The 15,596-nt window shown below is 42.9% G+C and overlaps 1 protein-coding gene across 1 annotated transcript in view; it reads right to left on the bottom strand.

Annotated features, from left to right (window-relative positions):
* Nucleotides 1–15,596, bottom strand: part of DNAH8 (dynein axonemal heavy chain 8) — a 583,322-nt gene that overhangs the window by 181,469 nt on the left and 386,257 nt on the right. The window contains exon 50 of the mRNA XM_078852248.1: nucleotides 7,079–7,325. Within this exon, the coding sequence (XP_078708374.1) occupies nucleotides 7,079–7,325 (247 nt within the window). The remainder of the gene's footprint in view (nucleotides 1–7,078; nucleotides 7,326–15,596) is intronic.

The raw sequence follows: 15,596 nt of genomic DNA, 5'->3' as shown, positions 1-15,596 counted from the left end.
CAATGGTAGGTCCCACCTAGGAAAGATAGATCTAACCACAGGTTTAGTTAGTCTGACTGGTCTGAGACATCTGGATACCTCAAGGTTCTCTGTCAAGGAACCAGAAGGATCCTGCAAATAGGATACTACTGGTGCTATGAAGCTGGGCTGAATATCCTGGTCTATGCCTTCCCTGAAGAAAGTCCAAAAAAAAAAGTGGAATAGCAGGATCCTTAGCAATTTTGTTGTGTTCTTGATTCCATTAGTTAACTTAGTCCAGATGGAGGAGTAGGCCTCACGTTGACCTTTGGTATGACTGTGAGTTTCAGGGAGAAGAGTACTAGTGGAGGTACACACAGAAGCATATCCAGATGATGCTTGATGGTAACATACCATAACCAGCCCTGCATACACCAAAGATGTAGTCTGTGTGTGCTCTTACAACTTGCATATCTGCTTATTCGTTTACCTTTCCCAGAGGTTTCACATTCTTCTCTGTTCACATCCTGGAAGGATAAATGCAGCAGGACAGCTATCTCAGGTGAGGATTTAGAATGCTGGTACTTGCTTTTAGGCTTGTCCTTTACAACTTACTCAGGATTATGCAACATTTTTGCACCAGGTTTCAAACATTTCTGGAGGGAAAAAACTTTTGCTTCATATTTTTTATTGGTCTGCTCAGAGCCTGAATCTGAGAGCTCCCCTTCCTCAGTGGAGGAGGAAGTGTTTGAGTCAGAAGACTCTTAGGTTATTTTATTTTGGCCATATAGGGTCAGACCAATGATCCATCTTGCCCAGTATCCTGTCTTTCAACAGTAGCCATTGCCAGGTGCTTCAGAGGGAATGAACAGAACCGGCAATCATCGAGTGATCCATTCTGTATCCTCCAGTCCCAGTTTCTGGCATTCAGGGGCTAGGGATACCCAGAGCATGGGGTTGCATCCCTGATCAGCTTGACTAATAGCCATTGATGGACCTATCCTCCAGAAACTTATCTAATTCTTTTATGAACCCCGTTATAGTTTTGGCCTTTATAGCATCACCTGGCAATGAGTTCTTCAGGTTGACTATGCATTGTATGAAGAAGTACTTCTTTTTGTTTGTTGTAAACTGCTGCCTATTAATTTAATTGGTTGACCCCTAGTTCTTGTGTTATGTGAAAGAGTAAATGACAGTTTCTTATTCACTTTCTCCACACAATTCATGATTTTATAGACCTCTATCATATCCCCTCTTAGTCATCTTTTTTCCAAACTGAAAAGTCCCAGTGTTTTTCATCTCTCCTCATATGGAATCTGTTCCAGACCCTTAATCATTTTATTGCCCTTCTCTGTATCTTTTTAAATTCTAATATATCTTTTTTGAGATGGGGTGACTAGAACTGCATGCAGTATTCAAGGTGTAGTCATACCATAGATTTATATAGTGGTATTATGATATTTTCTGTATTATTATCTATCCCTTTCCTAATGATTCCTAATATTCTGTTAGCTTTTCTGACTGCCATTGCACACTCAGTGGATGTTTTCAGCGAACTATACACAATGACTCCAGGATCTCCTTCTTGAGTGGTAACAGATCATTTAGACCCATCATTTTGTATTTATAGTTGGGATTACATTTTCCAATGTGCATTACATTGCATTTATCAACACTGAATTTCATCTGCCATTTTGTTGCCCAATCACCCATTTTTGTGAGATTCCTTTGTAACTCTTTGCAGTCAGGTTTGGACTTCACTATCTTGAGTAATTTTGTATCATCTGCAAATTTTGCTACCTCACTGTTTACCCCTCTTTCCAGATCATTTATGAGTATGTTGAACAGCACTAGTCCCAGTACAGATACCTGGGGGACACCACTATTTATCACTTTCCATTCTGAAAACTATTTACTTCTGCCCTTTTTGTCCTGTCTTTAAACCAGTTACTTATCCATGAGAGGACCTTCCCTCTTATCCTATGACTGCTTACTTTGCTTAAGAGCCTCTGGTGAGGGACCTTGTCAAAGGCTTTCTGCAACTACAAGTCCACTGTATCCACTGGATCACCCTTGTCCACATGCTTGTTGACCCCCTTAGAGAATTCTAATAGTTTGGTGAGGAATGATTTCTCTTTACAAAAGCTGTGTTGACTCTTCCTCAACACATCATGTTGATGCATGTGTCTGATAATTCTGTTTTTTACTATAGTTTCAACTAATTTGCCTGGTACTGAAATTAGGCTCACTGGTCTGTAATTGCCAGGATCACCTCTTGCGATTTTTTCAAAAATTGGTGTCACATTATCTATCTGCCAGTCATATAGTACATAAACTGACAATCTGCAGTCCCAAACTGTAAACTGGCCAACTAATAAGATTTTTGACTAAAGAAATCTCATCACTTTGGCTCCCAGTCTTTCGGCGTGGTTTTGAATTGTTGCCTGGAATTCTCATTTGAGCTGTCATCACCAGGGAACCATGCACCAGGTAGGAATAAAAGAGTTCATCTCTCTTAGAGGGAATGTGATATGTGTCTGATTTTCAGAACACTGAAGCTGCTGAAGTGGGAATCTGCCAAAGAATTTTTGCAGGGTCTATAATGGCCTCATGAAACAGAGATGGTCCATCCCCTTTGAGGGTAGTAGAACCCTCAGAGAACCCCTGTTCCATTGTATGACAGGAATATGGATGTATATGAGGGCCTATGAAATGGCAGAATCAGATCCTGGGAGAGAGGAAGTGGTCCTGGAGGAACAATTAGTGTATGGGAAAAATCCTGTGCTTCTGCTCCTTTTAGGTTCTGGGACCAGGATTCTTGTTTTGCAGGGTGCAGCAAGTCTCTCCTCTCTCCCAGCCAACAGGACAAGCCCTGGAAAGGAGGGCAGCATACTAATCAGAGATGGCTCCCTGTTACAACTTATTAATTGGAAACAGCAGACAAGGATTGGATAACATCAATGAGTTATGAGTAGGCTCCTGAACCTCTTCCAAATGGATTTTAACTAGTCTTGAAAACTCTTGAAATCATCTATCTGTAGCATAATGGGAGAAAGCACAGCCTCATCCAAGGAAGACAACATCATTATGGTAGGTCCCAATAAGTCAGCAGAAAGGATTGGCAACTCCATAGTAGGATCTCAGATTGAGAAGCCTGTTCCTGCAAAATGGGTAGATCCTCCAGTGCCAGGTATATTGTTATTAATGTAAAGCACATTAATTAGGATAAACAGTGGTACTGGAGCAAGTGATGAAGGCTGCAGTACTGGAGCAGCAGAAGTAGATAGCACCAGAGTTGGAGTTACAGTAGTTGGTAACAAGCTCGGAGAGAAGGAAACATGAGATGACACTGTACTAGACACTGTTTTCGCCTGGTATTTCAGTGCTGAGGCCACATGGGGCAGCAAAATCTCTCTTGAGTGGAACAGTGCATTTGAAGCCACTTTCTTTTCTGAGGAGAGCCTGATTGGAGAGCTGCCTCTCATATTTTCCCCATGCCCCTTCTTCACAGCAGGAACACTATCAGTCTTTCTCAGATTCTGGGCTAAAGAAGCAGCTGATGGGATTTCAGATGTTGTAGACCTCTTATTCCCTGGAGCACTCCTATAACTTACCAGGTCATAAATAGAAGGGTCAAAGGACCCCAGCTCTGAAGATGGTTTCATGGATCTGCCCATTAAAAATATTTGTAGGTGAGCCTCCCTAGATTTTCAGTTCTTATGAGTAAAGGACCTACAAATTGTACAGTTGCCAGGAATGTGCAATTCTCCCAAACAAAATAAGCACTTTGGAGTCATAGAATGATAGAATATCAGGGTTGGAAGGGACCTCAGGAGGTCATCTAGTCCAACCCCCTGCTCAAAGCAGGACCAATCCCCAATTAAATCATCCCAGCCAGGGCTTTGTCAAGCCTGACCTTAAAAACTTCTAAGGAAGGAGATTCTACCACCTCCCTAGGTAACACATTCCAGTGTTTCACCACCCTCCTAGTGAAAAAGTTTTTCCTAATATCCAACCTAAACCTCCCCCACTGCAATTGAGACCATTACTCCTTGTCCTGTCATCTTCTACCACTGAGAATCATCTAGAACCATCCTCTTTGGAACCACCTCTCAGGTAGTTGAAAGCAGCTATCAAATCCCCCCTCATTCTTCTCTTCTGCAGTCTAAACAATCCCAGTTCCCTCAGCCTCTCCTCATAAGTCATGTGTTCCAGACCCCTAATCATTTTTTTGCCCTTCGCTGGACTCTCTCCAATTTATCCACATCCTTCTTGTAGTGTGGGGCCCAAAACTGGACACAGTACTCCAGATGAGGCCTCACCAATGTCGAATAGAGGGGAACGATCACGTCCCTCAATCTGCTGGCTATGCCCCTACTTATACATCCCAAAATGCCATTGGCCTTCTTGGCAACAAGGGCACACTGTTGACTCATATCCAGCTTCTCAATGTTCATCATTCATGAGCATTACTTAAAACTGAGAGACTTAAAAGAGGCCATCTCAGTATCAAGAGTAAAGATAATTTCCTTAAAAAATAACCCAAGCTAAATACAAATAACGTACGAAATGGGCAACAAGCTAACTACTACTGATTATAAAATGTATATACAAAGACAGAGAAAAGGGGATAGGAGTTCACTGAAGTAACAGACTGACAGGTTTAAGAGTAGCAGCCATGTTAGTCTGTATCCGTAAAAAGAAAAGGAGTACTTGTGGCACCTTAGAGACTAACAAATTTATTAGAGCATAAGCTTTCGTGAGCTACAGCTCACTTCATCGGATGCATACTGATGAAGTGAGCTGTAGCTCACGAAAGCTTATGCTCTAATAAATTTGTTAGTCTGTAAGGTGCCACAAGTACTCCTTTTCTTGTAACAGACTGAGCAGCTCTGTCTCGAAGCCAGGAGGTGGTAAGAGTAACTGAATAATGGTTGGCCTGCTCTGACCTTTCATGTTCTCAGTGTGGAGCATCAAGAAACTTGGAGTGGATGTTCAGCCACAAGGAGCACTCATGGCCATAAAGACTCCAATGTCAGATGTATGAGATGCATGCACACCATAAGTGGAATATGCATATGGAAAATCAGTAAAAGGAGAACTCTTGTCTTCCAGTAGCATTGACTCGACAAAGCCCCACTGTAGGAGTTGAATACCTATCCAGGGAACCAATTTTGAAGCAGTAGCTGGCCATTGGGGGATAGATGCATGTCTTCTAACCCCACATCACAAAGGCAATTATAAATAACCCAGACTTTTTAAACTGTTCCTCTCTGCCTCTTGAAGCCCAATGGAGTTGGGCTCCGAAGTTAAAGGGAAGGAAAAGCAAGGGTCAGTGTGGCTCACCAGAGGAATACAATCAGCAAACAAGAGTTACTGTAAGTAAGAAACCTTGTTCTCTTCTGGCATTGCCTCCACAGTTCCATTGTAGCAGACTGGATGGCACTGAACTCCCTGAACTTGGCTGAGAAGCACCGCTACTGTAAATCAACAGCGATTTAAACACTTTTCTCCCAAAACCAAGTATCTGCCTTCATATAATATCCTATATAGTTCTAAAGGCCAAAATTTTCAAACTTGGGTGCCTAAAATGGGGAAACTATCTACATTTAAGCAGCTAAATAAAAGTGGCCTGGTTTTTACAGGTGCGGATTACTCACCGCTTCCACTTCAGTCAACAAGAGCTGTGGGTGAACAGCAACTCTAAAAAAATCGGACCACTTTTATTTAGGTGAATATATATGGATGTAGGTGCCTAATTTTAGGCACCCAAGCTTGAAAATGTTGGCCTGTAATTCTGTTTATGATATTACCATTGTGGAAGTAGATAAAGCGAATTTGGATGCAGGCCTCTGGAAAGAACAGGAGTCAGGCTAACTCTAGCTTTAATAATGCAAGATGTGTAGAAGCGGGGATAGTGTGAAGCAACTGGAAAAGAACTGTGAAAGAGGCTGTTGTGACCTTGTATTAGATAAGAACAGAATGTAGACTATATGAGAAAAATAAGATATCATGAAGGAATATGTATAAACAATATGCAGCTGTTGCTTATTATTGTCTGTAATAAAGGTATAAATACTTGCTCTAATTGTTTATCTTTAGAGAGACCTGCCTAGGTGGGGGAAACCCTGTGCACTCTATCCCTCTGTGCAATTGCTTGAGATAATAAAGTGTATCTGACTTGCTGCACCCAACCTAAGAGTGAGAACTGTGTTTTTCTCAGACACCGTTAATTCCAAATTTTAAAACAAAAGTTGCAGAAACTAAGATTCCCTTCCTCCATCAAAAATATTTCATAGTTTCAATTAGAGATCAAAAAACATATTATTAGGAATAGAAATTTTGCAACCATATATTCTATCAAAGTAATTAACATTAAAATAGAAAATACGTTATTTTAAAGCCACTAAAAACTAATCCATACAAATCTTGATTATAATTTTACAAAAGCAAAGCATAATTCATATTAACAGTGCTGAACTGGAAAGTTGGAGTGACTGGGCCTCTGAAGCCCTCTGTAGCTCCATTGTCATGACCCTATTCACTCATTCCTATGTCAACAGGGCTGCAAAGGGTTCCCTGTGCAGCTGCAGGAGCTATTCAGCAACAGAGTGGCCTCTCTTGCAGCCGGTGGGCTCATCCCCTGCGTCCTCGCACTGCCAGCTGGAGGCCCCTGCTCTATTATCCCAACCTCCACATGTCCTCTGCAGCATGGATCTCATGCTGGGAGACAAGGAAGGGATTTGGATAATGCAGAGGTTCGGATAATAGGGTTTCGGATAAATAGGAATATGCAGTATATAAAAAGCAGAGTTCCTGGGAGTGAGTTGGGAATGAACAGAGCTGCAGTCACTTTTCCAGTCTCCAGATAGGTTTGGTAACTATAGCCTTCCTTTCTGTGTTGTGCTGTATTAATATTTATCAAAGATTATTAATCAAAGATTGATTCAGCCTGATTATTTGACCTCTTATTAATAACAGACCTGAACTCAAATCCCTCATCATAACTATATTTCTTCATTCGAGAGAGTATGTTACCACATTTGCAAATATTAGATACTTTTTCAGCACAGCATGGATGAGATATTTTGATCATATCACATACAATATATTTGCATACCCTTTTTAGCTTTTAGTGTTTTCCTCCACAGTGTAGAAAAGATTCCATCTGTCCAGTCATTAGTTGCAGTATCGAGTTTGCCAAACATTTGAGGAGCAGTAATAGCTTTTGGGTTCATACGCATTTCTCTATGAGGACGCCCACACTCTGTCATTGCCTTCATCAGCATAGTTATAACTGTTGTTTTTCCAGATCCACTGGGTCCAAGTATCATCAGCCCATGGCGTACTTTATAAGTTTCATATAACTAATAAGAAAAAAGTGAATAATTTTGAAAAATTCATTCTTATTTTAAAAGGCTTATCTATTCAAGGGATACTATCATAGGACCCAATCACATCAGCCACACCATCAGAGGCTCGTTCACCTGCACATCTACCAATGTGATATATGCCATCATGTGCCAGCAATGCCCTTCTGCCATGTACATTGGCCAAACCGGACAGTCACTACGCAAAAGAATAAATGTACACAAATCAGACGTCAAGAATTATAACATTCAAAAACCAGTCGGAGAACACTTCAACTTCCGTGGACACTGAATTACAGACCTAAAAGTTGCTGTTCTTCAACAAAAAAACTTCAAAAACAGACTCCAACGAGAAACTGCAGAACTGGAATTAATTTGCAAACTAGACACCATTAAATTAGGCTTGAATAAAGACTGGGAGTGGATGAGTCATTACACATGGGGAAACTATTTCCCCATGCTAATTTTTCCCCTACTGTTACTCATACCTTCTTGTCAATTGTTTAAAATGGGCCATCCTGATTATCACTACAAAAGTTTTTTTTTCTCCTACTGATAACAGCCTGCCTTAATTGATTAGTCTCATTAGAGTTGGTATGGCAACCTCCATTTTTTCATGTTCTCTGTATATATATCTTCCTACTGTATTTTCCACTGCATGCATCTGATAAAGTGGGTTTTAGCGCACGAAAGTTTATGCCCAAATAAATGTGCCACAAGTACTCCTTGTTCTTTTTGCTGACACAGACTAATACGGCTACCACTCTGAAACCTGTCAAATACATTCGTAATTGCTACTCTTTGTGTAATGCTACTGACTAACCTGTAGCTCCTAAACTGATGAAAACCAAATGTGTTTATTGTGAAACATAGTTTCTTGAGGGGAGTCCTGTCTGACATCTTCAGAGCAGCTCAAAAATAACTTTACTATAACATATTTTTAAAAGAAATTTAATGCTATTCACAGAGAAAAATGAATGTGAATACAAACAAGGTATAGCAAGAGAATAGTTAACCACTGCAGTTCTAAATAATGTAAATGTGTAAAGTACACATAAACAAAGAATACCTCCAGTTTTGTATCCTGATGATCACAGGAATTTCTGTTATCACAGGGAGATTTCAATGGCAAAAACAGTTGGATTTAACCAAAACGCCTCCCGCTCCCCCCCAAGATTTGGATATACCACATGATGGTAATACTAGCCCTTATATCATCAATATTAACTGAATACTTGTTTACCTTTTGATATTCTGTGTGGGGTAACATTCATTGCTTGAGACTTAGTTTTAGCCCTAATCTTTTTAAGACAGGACAATGTGTCATCCATCTTGGTACTAAAATAAGACTCTTTTAAAGACCTAGCCAAAATCCTGGCCTGAACTTCAGAGCCAAAGGTCAAACTAAACAGCCAGTAAAGATATTTTATCATAGCCATAGTCACATTGTAAATACTGAATCTGAGACACCATAAACTGCCTGGGACTCAAGTCCTTTTGCCTGTTTCCTTAAGAGGCTACCTAAAAATCTCAAGAAGGAGACTTTTTCTGTGAGGTAGTCTCAGTCATAGCTACCCATAGGAGCCGGGAAAGGGAAAATTACTTATTCTATAATTTACTTTCTAGTGGCAGCATCTCCCACAATTCATTATGAATAGGCTATCCCTTTTCCCTGTGGAATTTGGCAGTGGTACAATTTTGCTCCCAAGGCCTCTTGGAGAGTTATTCCCAAACTGTAGAGATACTCATATAGCTGTCAGTTAAGAACATTATTAACCGTAAAATTGAACTAACTTTTACCTATATACATAACTCATACTCCAAAAAAAGAATCAATTACTTAATCATGGGGAATGTTACCACTAGAGAGGAAATTATTGGGTAAGAAAATTTCCACTCTAGCACATAGTATCCCCCACAATCTGTGACAAATAAAAAGCAGTGAGCAGTGAATTATGTGAATTGGGAAGGAAAGAAACAGTTTGGATATCCAGAGCACTTGGCACATTGGATAAAAGAAGGCAAAGAAGAAGCCCAATCTTCTTGTCAAGATGATGTGCTTAAGATAGATCTTTAGTGGTCTAAGAACACCAGATTATGCCATAGCTTTTCGGTACAATGCTGTGGCTTTAGACAAAATAAGAGAAGGTCATCCTGACCTCCTGAGAGGCATGGAAAGATGCATTCACTTTTGGCAAGAAAGTCTTTACCCCCTTGTCATAGTACACATAATGAGATTCCTGCATGGATAAAGCTGCCGACTCCTAAACTCATCTAGGAAGCATGATAGCAACTAATAAACAGTTGTAGGTTCCATTTAGAAAAGACTGGTCTGACTGCAGGTATAGCCAGTCTTATTGACTTGAGAAATCTTGAGATTTGACGATCCTCTGCCAAGGAACCAGAGGACCCTGCATATAAAGATGCTACTTGTGGCCAACACCAGTCAAAGGTGCTGGGCTGGAGCTCCTTGTTCACACCATCATAAAGATAATCCAGAATAGCTTGAATACCAGAATTTTTGTTGTTTTCTTGGCACCCTGAGCTAAACCTAGACCAGATATAGGAGTACGCCTTTAGCATCAAAAATAATCTGGAAGACAGTACAGTCCCAATTATTTTGGCTATCAACACTTACCTCTCAATAGCCATGCTGTTAGTTGGAGATGGTTTGAGTTTGGATGGAAGATAGTACCTTGCTAATGGATGTCCAGTCTCACTGACTGATACAGTGGGGATTCCATTGCCAGGTCTACCAGATCTGAGTAACATGATCTCCTCAGCCAGTGTGGAGACAAACCCTTACCTTCTTCTCATCTTATTTCCTGAATCACCTTCTCTAGAAGTATAAGAAGTGGAAATGTATAAAGCAAGCCCTGTTAGAGAGACCCTCTGTCCCCAGTGATCTGGGATCTGCTTGTCCAGTGAAATACTTTGGCAGCTTTCTGTTCTTGTGACTGGCAAACAGGTTGACCACTAGAAGGCCATAATTCTGTGAGATCAGGTTGAAGAATTCCTGATTCAGACACCATTCTGAATTGTTGACAGCATGTTTGCTGAGCCAGTCTGACTTCTGGTTCAGTTCTCCTTTGATGTGTATTGCCTTATGGAAGAGGGATTCTTCTCTGCACAGTCCATCTTATCTCAATTGCTTCTACACCCCAAGTAGAGCTCTGAGTTCCCCCTTGATTGATGAGGTATACCACAGTGGTAGAGTTGTCCGACTGGGTCAAAATGTCCTGGGCCTTTATGGTAGCTCTGGAACCTTCATATGGCTAGCCTGACAGCTCTGTGCTCCTAGAGTTTGATGGTCTGATTCCTTTCAATGGAGCTTCAATTGCCTTGTGCTATTCTGTGTCTCAGGTGTGCTCCTTTCCCCACTAGCCTAGCACCTGTTTTGAGTACCTGTGGTTGTCAAAGGCACAGGGGGAGACCCTTGCAGGCATTCTCTGGGATTCACCACTAGTTGAGGGAGTTCAGTACCATGCTTGGGACCAGCACCTGATACTGCATACGTTTCAATGACTGGATCCTTACTTTTAGGATAAAAGCCTGGAGACACCGGATATGGGACCTTGCTCATGGGGTGAATCCTATGCACAAAACCAGAAGGCCTAGTAGTTGGAGACACTAAGCTATGGATGACCTTGTGTTCCTTACCAACATAGATATCAGATTCTAGATTTTCTGGAATCTGTCCTTTGGCAGCTCATTATCTCTCTCAGCCATTTGTGTGTGGTCAATACAGACCATTCTCCTGAGAAGCTGCAAATTCTACCTCCTAGATTCAGATCTGGGCAGAAGCACATTTACTCTTTTTCATAATAAACCCTAGGCAGTGGTGGTACCACTTCTGGCTTTGCTTTCTGATCTGCGATTCCAGGGTTTTCCCCAGTGAAATTAGAGCCTGCTGTCTTTCCTCTGATACTTTTGTGAAGAGGGTGGACAAAAGGAATATTTCTCTGTGTTAGTGAGCTTGTAGACTCTCCTTGATATGCTACATGGGGTGTGGAGGCACTGCTTCAGTTTGGCACTGTCTGCCATCATCTTACACAACTTTTCCCCAAACAGGAGAGAGCCTCTTGTGACACTACTCTATGTCAGCAACTTGTGCCAGTACTGATATACTCACTATACCTAACACGCTTGTCATGATATATTCCCAAAAGGTGGCATGTAATATATCATTGTAAAACTAATAGCTCACTGATTGTTACTATTCTTGCATGATGTATGTTGGAGGTGTGTACAAAGAGTTATGGATGTGCATTAGAATTATGTTCAGCAAGCAATACATAAATCCAGTCTGCCCTAGAAAATGGAATGTGTATTTGCTTGGCTGACCAGCTTGCTGTCAGGCAGAGAAAAAGAAGGCACATTTACAGAAATGATAAACAGAGCCCTCAATCTAGCAAGTGAGGGAGATTAGCCTTTTGCGGGGATCTGAACCGCAAATTATAAGAAATTGAATCCACTGATCATATACAATATTACTGTATTATAAAAATGTATCAAGTAAGGTTTTTGTGAAATCTAATGACACATTTGCGATTAATATTACTGTAAAAATGTATTAATCATATGTGAGGAATAAAGTCTGTGATCAAACAAAGGGAGAAACAGGTTTCCTCCCAGACAGGAGGGAAGGCAGCTATCTATCTGTCTGTCTCCACTTAAATTAAGCAAGGTGTGATCAAAAACATTGGAAGCTTCATTTACATACAAATCAACAGGGGAATGGGAAGTCTACAGGAAGGGAAGAATAGCATGAGGTCATGAGTCTGGGGACAAATCAGCGAGTTTGGGAAGATATAAGGAGAGAGAAGAGAAGGTTACTCACCTTACAGTAACTGAGGTTCTTCGAGATGTGTGTCCCTGTGGGTGCTCCACTCCAGGTAACGGTGCGTCCCGGCGCCGTTGATAGGAGATCTTCGGTAGCGGTGCCTGGTCAGGACACATGTGCTTAGCTGCTGTCTCGCGGTCTCTTTAGAGTCTCACACCCCCCTCGATTCCTTCTCTACTGTGGAGATGTCAGAATAGTACTCCAAAGAAGAGGGGAAGAGGGTGGGGAGTGGAGCACCCACAGGGACACACATCTTGAAGAACCTCAGTTACTGCAAGATGAGTAACCTTGTCTTCTTCTTCAAGTGGTGTCCCTGTGGGTGCTCCACTCCAGGTGAACGTGAAGCAGTACCCACTATGGCTGGTGGGACTTTGGAGTTGTGGCAGTGACCTTGTAGACAGTATTGTGTGGCCTACGATGGTGTCTGCCATGGTATCCTGTGTGATAGCATAATGTTTGGCAAATGTGTGGTCAGATGTCCATGTGGCCACCTTGCAGATATCAGTAATAGGTACGTCATGGAGGAAGGCAACGGATGTTGACATCGCCCGAGTAGAATGAGTTCTGATGCCCTCACATGGTTGGGCATTCTGAGTTCGGTAACTGAATCTGATGCAGTCAGAGATCCACTTGGAAAGTTGTTGCTTAGAGATAGCCGCACCCTTCGATCTCTCGGTAGTGGAGACAAATAGCCAAGGGGATTTACAAAACGGTTTAGTCCTGTCTAGATAAAAGGCGATTGCCCGTATGACATCGAGGGTATGTAGAGAAGCTTTGTGCGGAGTCTTATGAGGTTTGGGCTAGAATGCAGGTAAGTATATCGGTTGGTTAAGGTGGAAGGTGGACACCGCCTTAGGGAGAAATTTAGGGTGGGGTCGCAAGGTAACTTTATCTTTAGAGAAGGTTGCGTAGGGAGGGTAGGCCATCAGGGTGCTTATTTCCCCTACTCTCCTTGCTGATGTTATGGCAACCAAGAAAGCTACCTTCAAAGACATGTGGAGAAGGGATGAGGTAGCTAAGGACTCGAAGGGAGGTTTCATAAGACCGTGAAGAACTAGGTTGAGATTCCAGGCGGCTGCCGATGGATGAATCTCAGGGTAGAGATTTTGCAGGCCCGTGAGAAAGCGTTTTATTGTGGGGTGGGCAAAGAGTGACTATCCGTCCAGCAAATCATGGAAGGTGGTGAGGGCCACGAGATGTACTCTGATGGAGCTGAGCGAGAGACTGTCCTGTTTTAGTTTCAAAAGGTAGTCTAGGATTTAGGGAGGGTCACGATGTGGGGCGTCAAGCGTTTATGGGAGCACCACACGGAGAAGCATTTCCACTTTTTCAAGTAAGTTTTATGAGTGGAGTCTCTTCTACTGTGCAGGAGGACATTCCGGACTTGCTCAGAACAGTCTAGTTTGGAACCATGAAGGAACCACGCTGTCAGGTGGAGTTTCTGGAGCTGCGGATGAAGAAGCCAGCCGTTGTCCTGAGAAAGCAGATCTGGTCTGTTGGGGAGAGACCATGGAGGATGGATGGACATGCGTAGCATGTAAGGATACCATGTCTGTCTTGGCCAAGCTGGGGCAATAAGTATGACCTAGGCCTTGTCATCTCTGAATTTGCATAGAACCCTGTGTATCAGAGGAATCGATGGAAAGGTATACATGAAGGAGTTGTTCCACGGGATGAGGAACAGGTCTCCTAGGGATGCAGTCCAGAGTCCCACTCTGGAGCAAAATAGGTGGCATTTGCAATTCTGGGTTGTGGCAAAGAGGTCTATCGATGGGGTGCCCCAGTGGGAGAAGAGCTGTCATAGTATCATGGGATGTAATTCCCATTTGTGTTCCTCAGAGAAGTATCTGCTGAGTGTGTTGGCAGTTGTTTTGTGACATCAGGGTATGTATGAAGTGGTAATTTCTATGTGGTGTTGTATGCACCAATTCCATAACCAGATGGCCTCCATGCACAGGGAGTTCGATCGTGCTCCCCAGTCTGTTGATGTAAAACATACATACTATATTGTCTGTAAGGACCCAGATAGATTTGTTCTTTATGAGGGGGAGAAAGTGAAGGCAGGTGTGTCTGACTGCTCTGAGCTCAAGGAGATTTATGTGCAGATGCGTCTGACAGGGACCAGAGGCCCTGTGCCGTGTGTCCCCCCAGGTGCACTCCCCATCCGATCAGGGAAGCATCCGTGGTGAGCATGAGTGCTGGGGAGTGCTGCTGGAAGGGAATGCCCATGCAGAGGTTCTCTGGTCTTGTCCACCATCGTAGGGAAGCTAGTACATTTGTTGGAGGAGTTAGCATCATGCAGAAGCTGTGTCTGCTGGGTTTGAAGTTGGAGTTGAGCCAACCCTGAAGACATCTCATGTGCAGCCTGGTGTACTTGACCACGAAGGTGGTGGCTGCCATGTGGCCAAGAAGCTGGAGGCAAATTCTTGCCTGTATCCTGGGACGAACGGACAGTGTGAGTATGAGATGTGTAATAGCAAGGAATCTGTTGTGTGGGAGTGAGGCTCTGGTTCAAATTGAGTCCAGGTGAGCTCCGATGAAATCGATCTGCTCTGTGGGTGTCAGGGTGGATTTTTGAAAGTTTATTTGCAGACCTAAGCTGTGGAAGAGGGAGATGGCGAAACAGGTAGCTCGTAATGTCTCATCGTATGAGCTGCCTTTGATGAGGCTATCGTCTAGGTAGGGGAAAAGCATGGTTCCGTGTCTGTGGAGGTGGGCCACAACTACAGCTAGGGTCTTGGAGAATACTCTCGGTGCTGTGGAGAGTCCGAAAGGGAGTACCCTGTTTTGAAAATGGTTGTGTCCGAGTGTGAATTGCAGGAAGTGTCTGTGTGCTGGATGAATGGATATGTGAAAATAGGCATCCTGTAGGTTGAGGGCTGTGAACCAATCCCCTTGTTCCAGCGTGGGTATTATTGTGCCCAGTTGTGACCATCTTGAATTTCTGTACACGTATGAATATGTTCAGTCTCCATCCCCCACTCTTCTTTTGGGTCAGAAAGTAGTGGGAGTAGAACACTTTTCCTCGATGTTGTGTCAGCACAGGTTCCATTGCACCTAGCTATAGAAGAGAACCACTTCTGCGTGAAGTAGGTGCTCGTGAGAGGGGTCCCTGAAGAGGGATAGGGAAGGGGGAAGGGTAGGAGGGTAGGATATAAAAGGGATGGAATAACTGGACTGAACTATTTCCAGGACCCAATGGTCCTGTGTGATCTGCTGCCAGGCATGGCGGAAAACCTGGAGGCAGTGGCCAAATGGGCAAATAGGTGGTGGAGTCAAGGGGTGGTTGCACAGACCCTCAACCAACACTTCATAATTGTTGTTTGTTTCCCGATGGGTGGGAGGTAGCTGGTTGGACCTGGTTTTGTCTGCACCAAGGAGGTCTAGCGCAATTCCTGGCTATATTGTATGGTCTGGGCTGGGGC

This window comes from Lepidochelys kempii, chromosome 3, assembly GCF_965140285.1.
Source record: "Lepidochelys kempii isolate rLepKem1 chromosome 3, rLepKem1.hap1, whole genome shotgun sequence".
Classification (NCBI taxonomy): Eukaryota; Metazoa; Chordata; order Testudines; family Cheloniidae; genus Lepidochelys; species Lepidochelys kempii.
The sequence above is the reverse complement of the archived record's forward strand: the minus strand, read 5'-3'. Positions and strand labels throughout refer to the sequence as shown.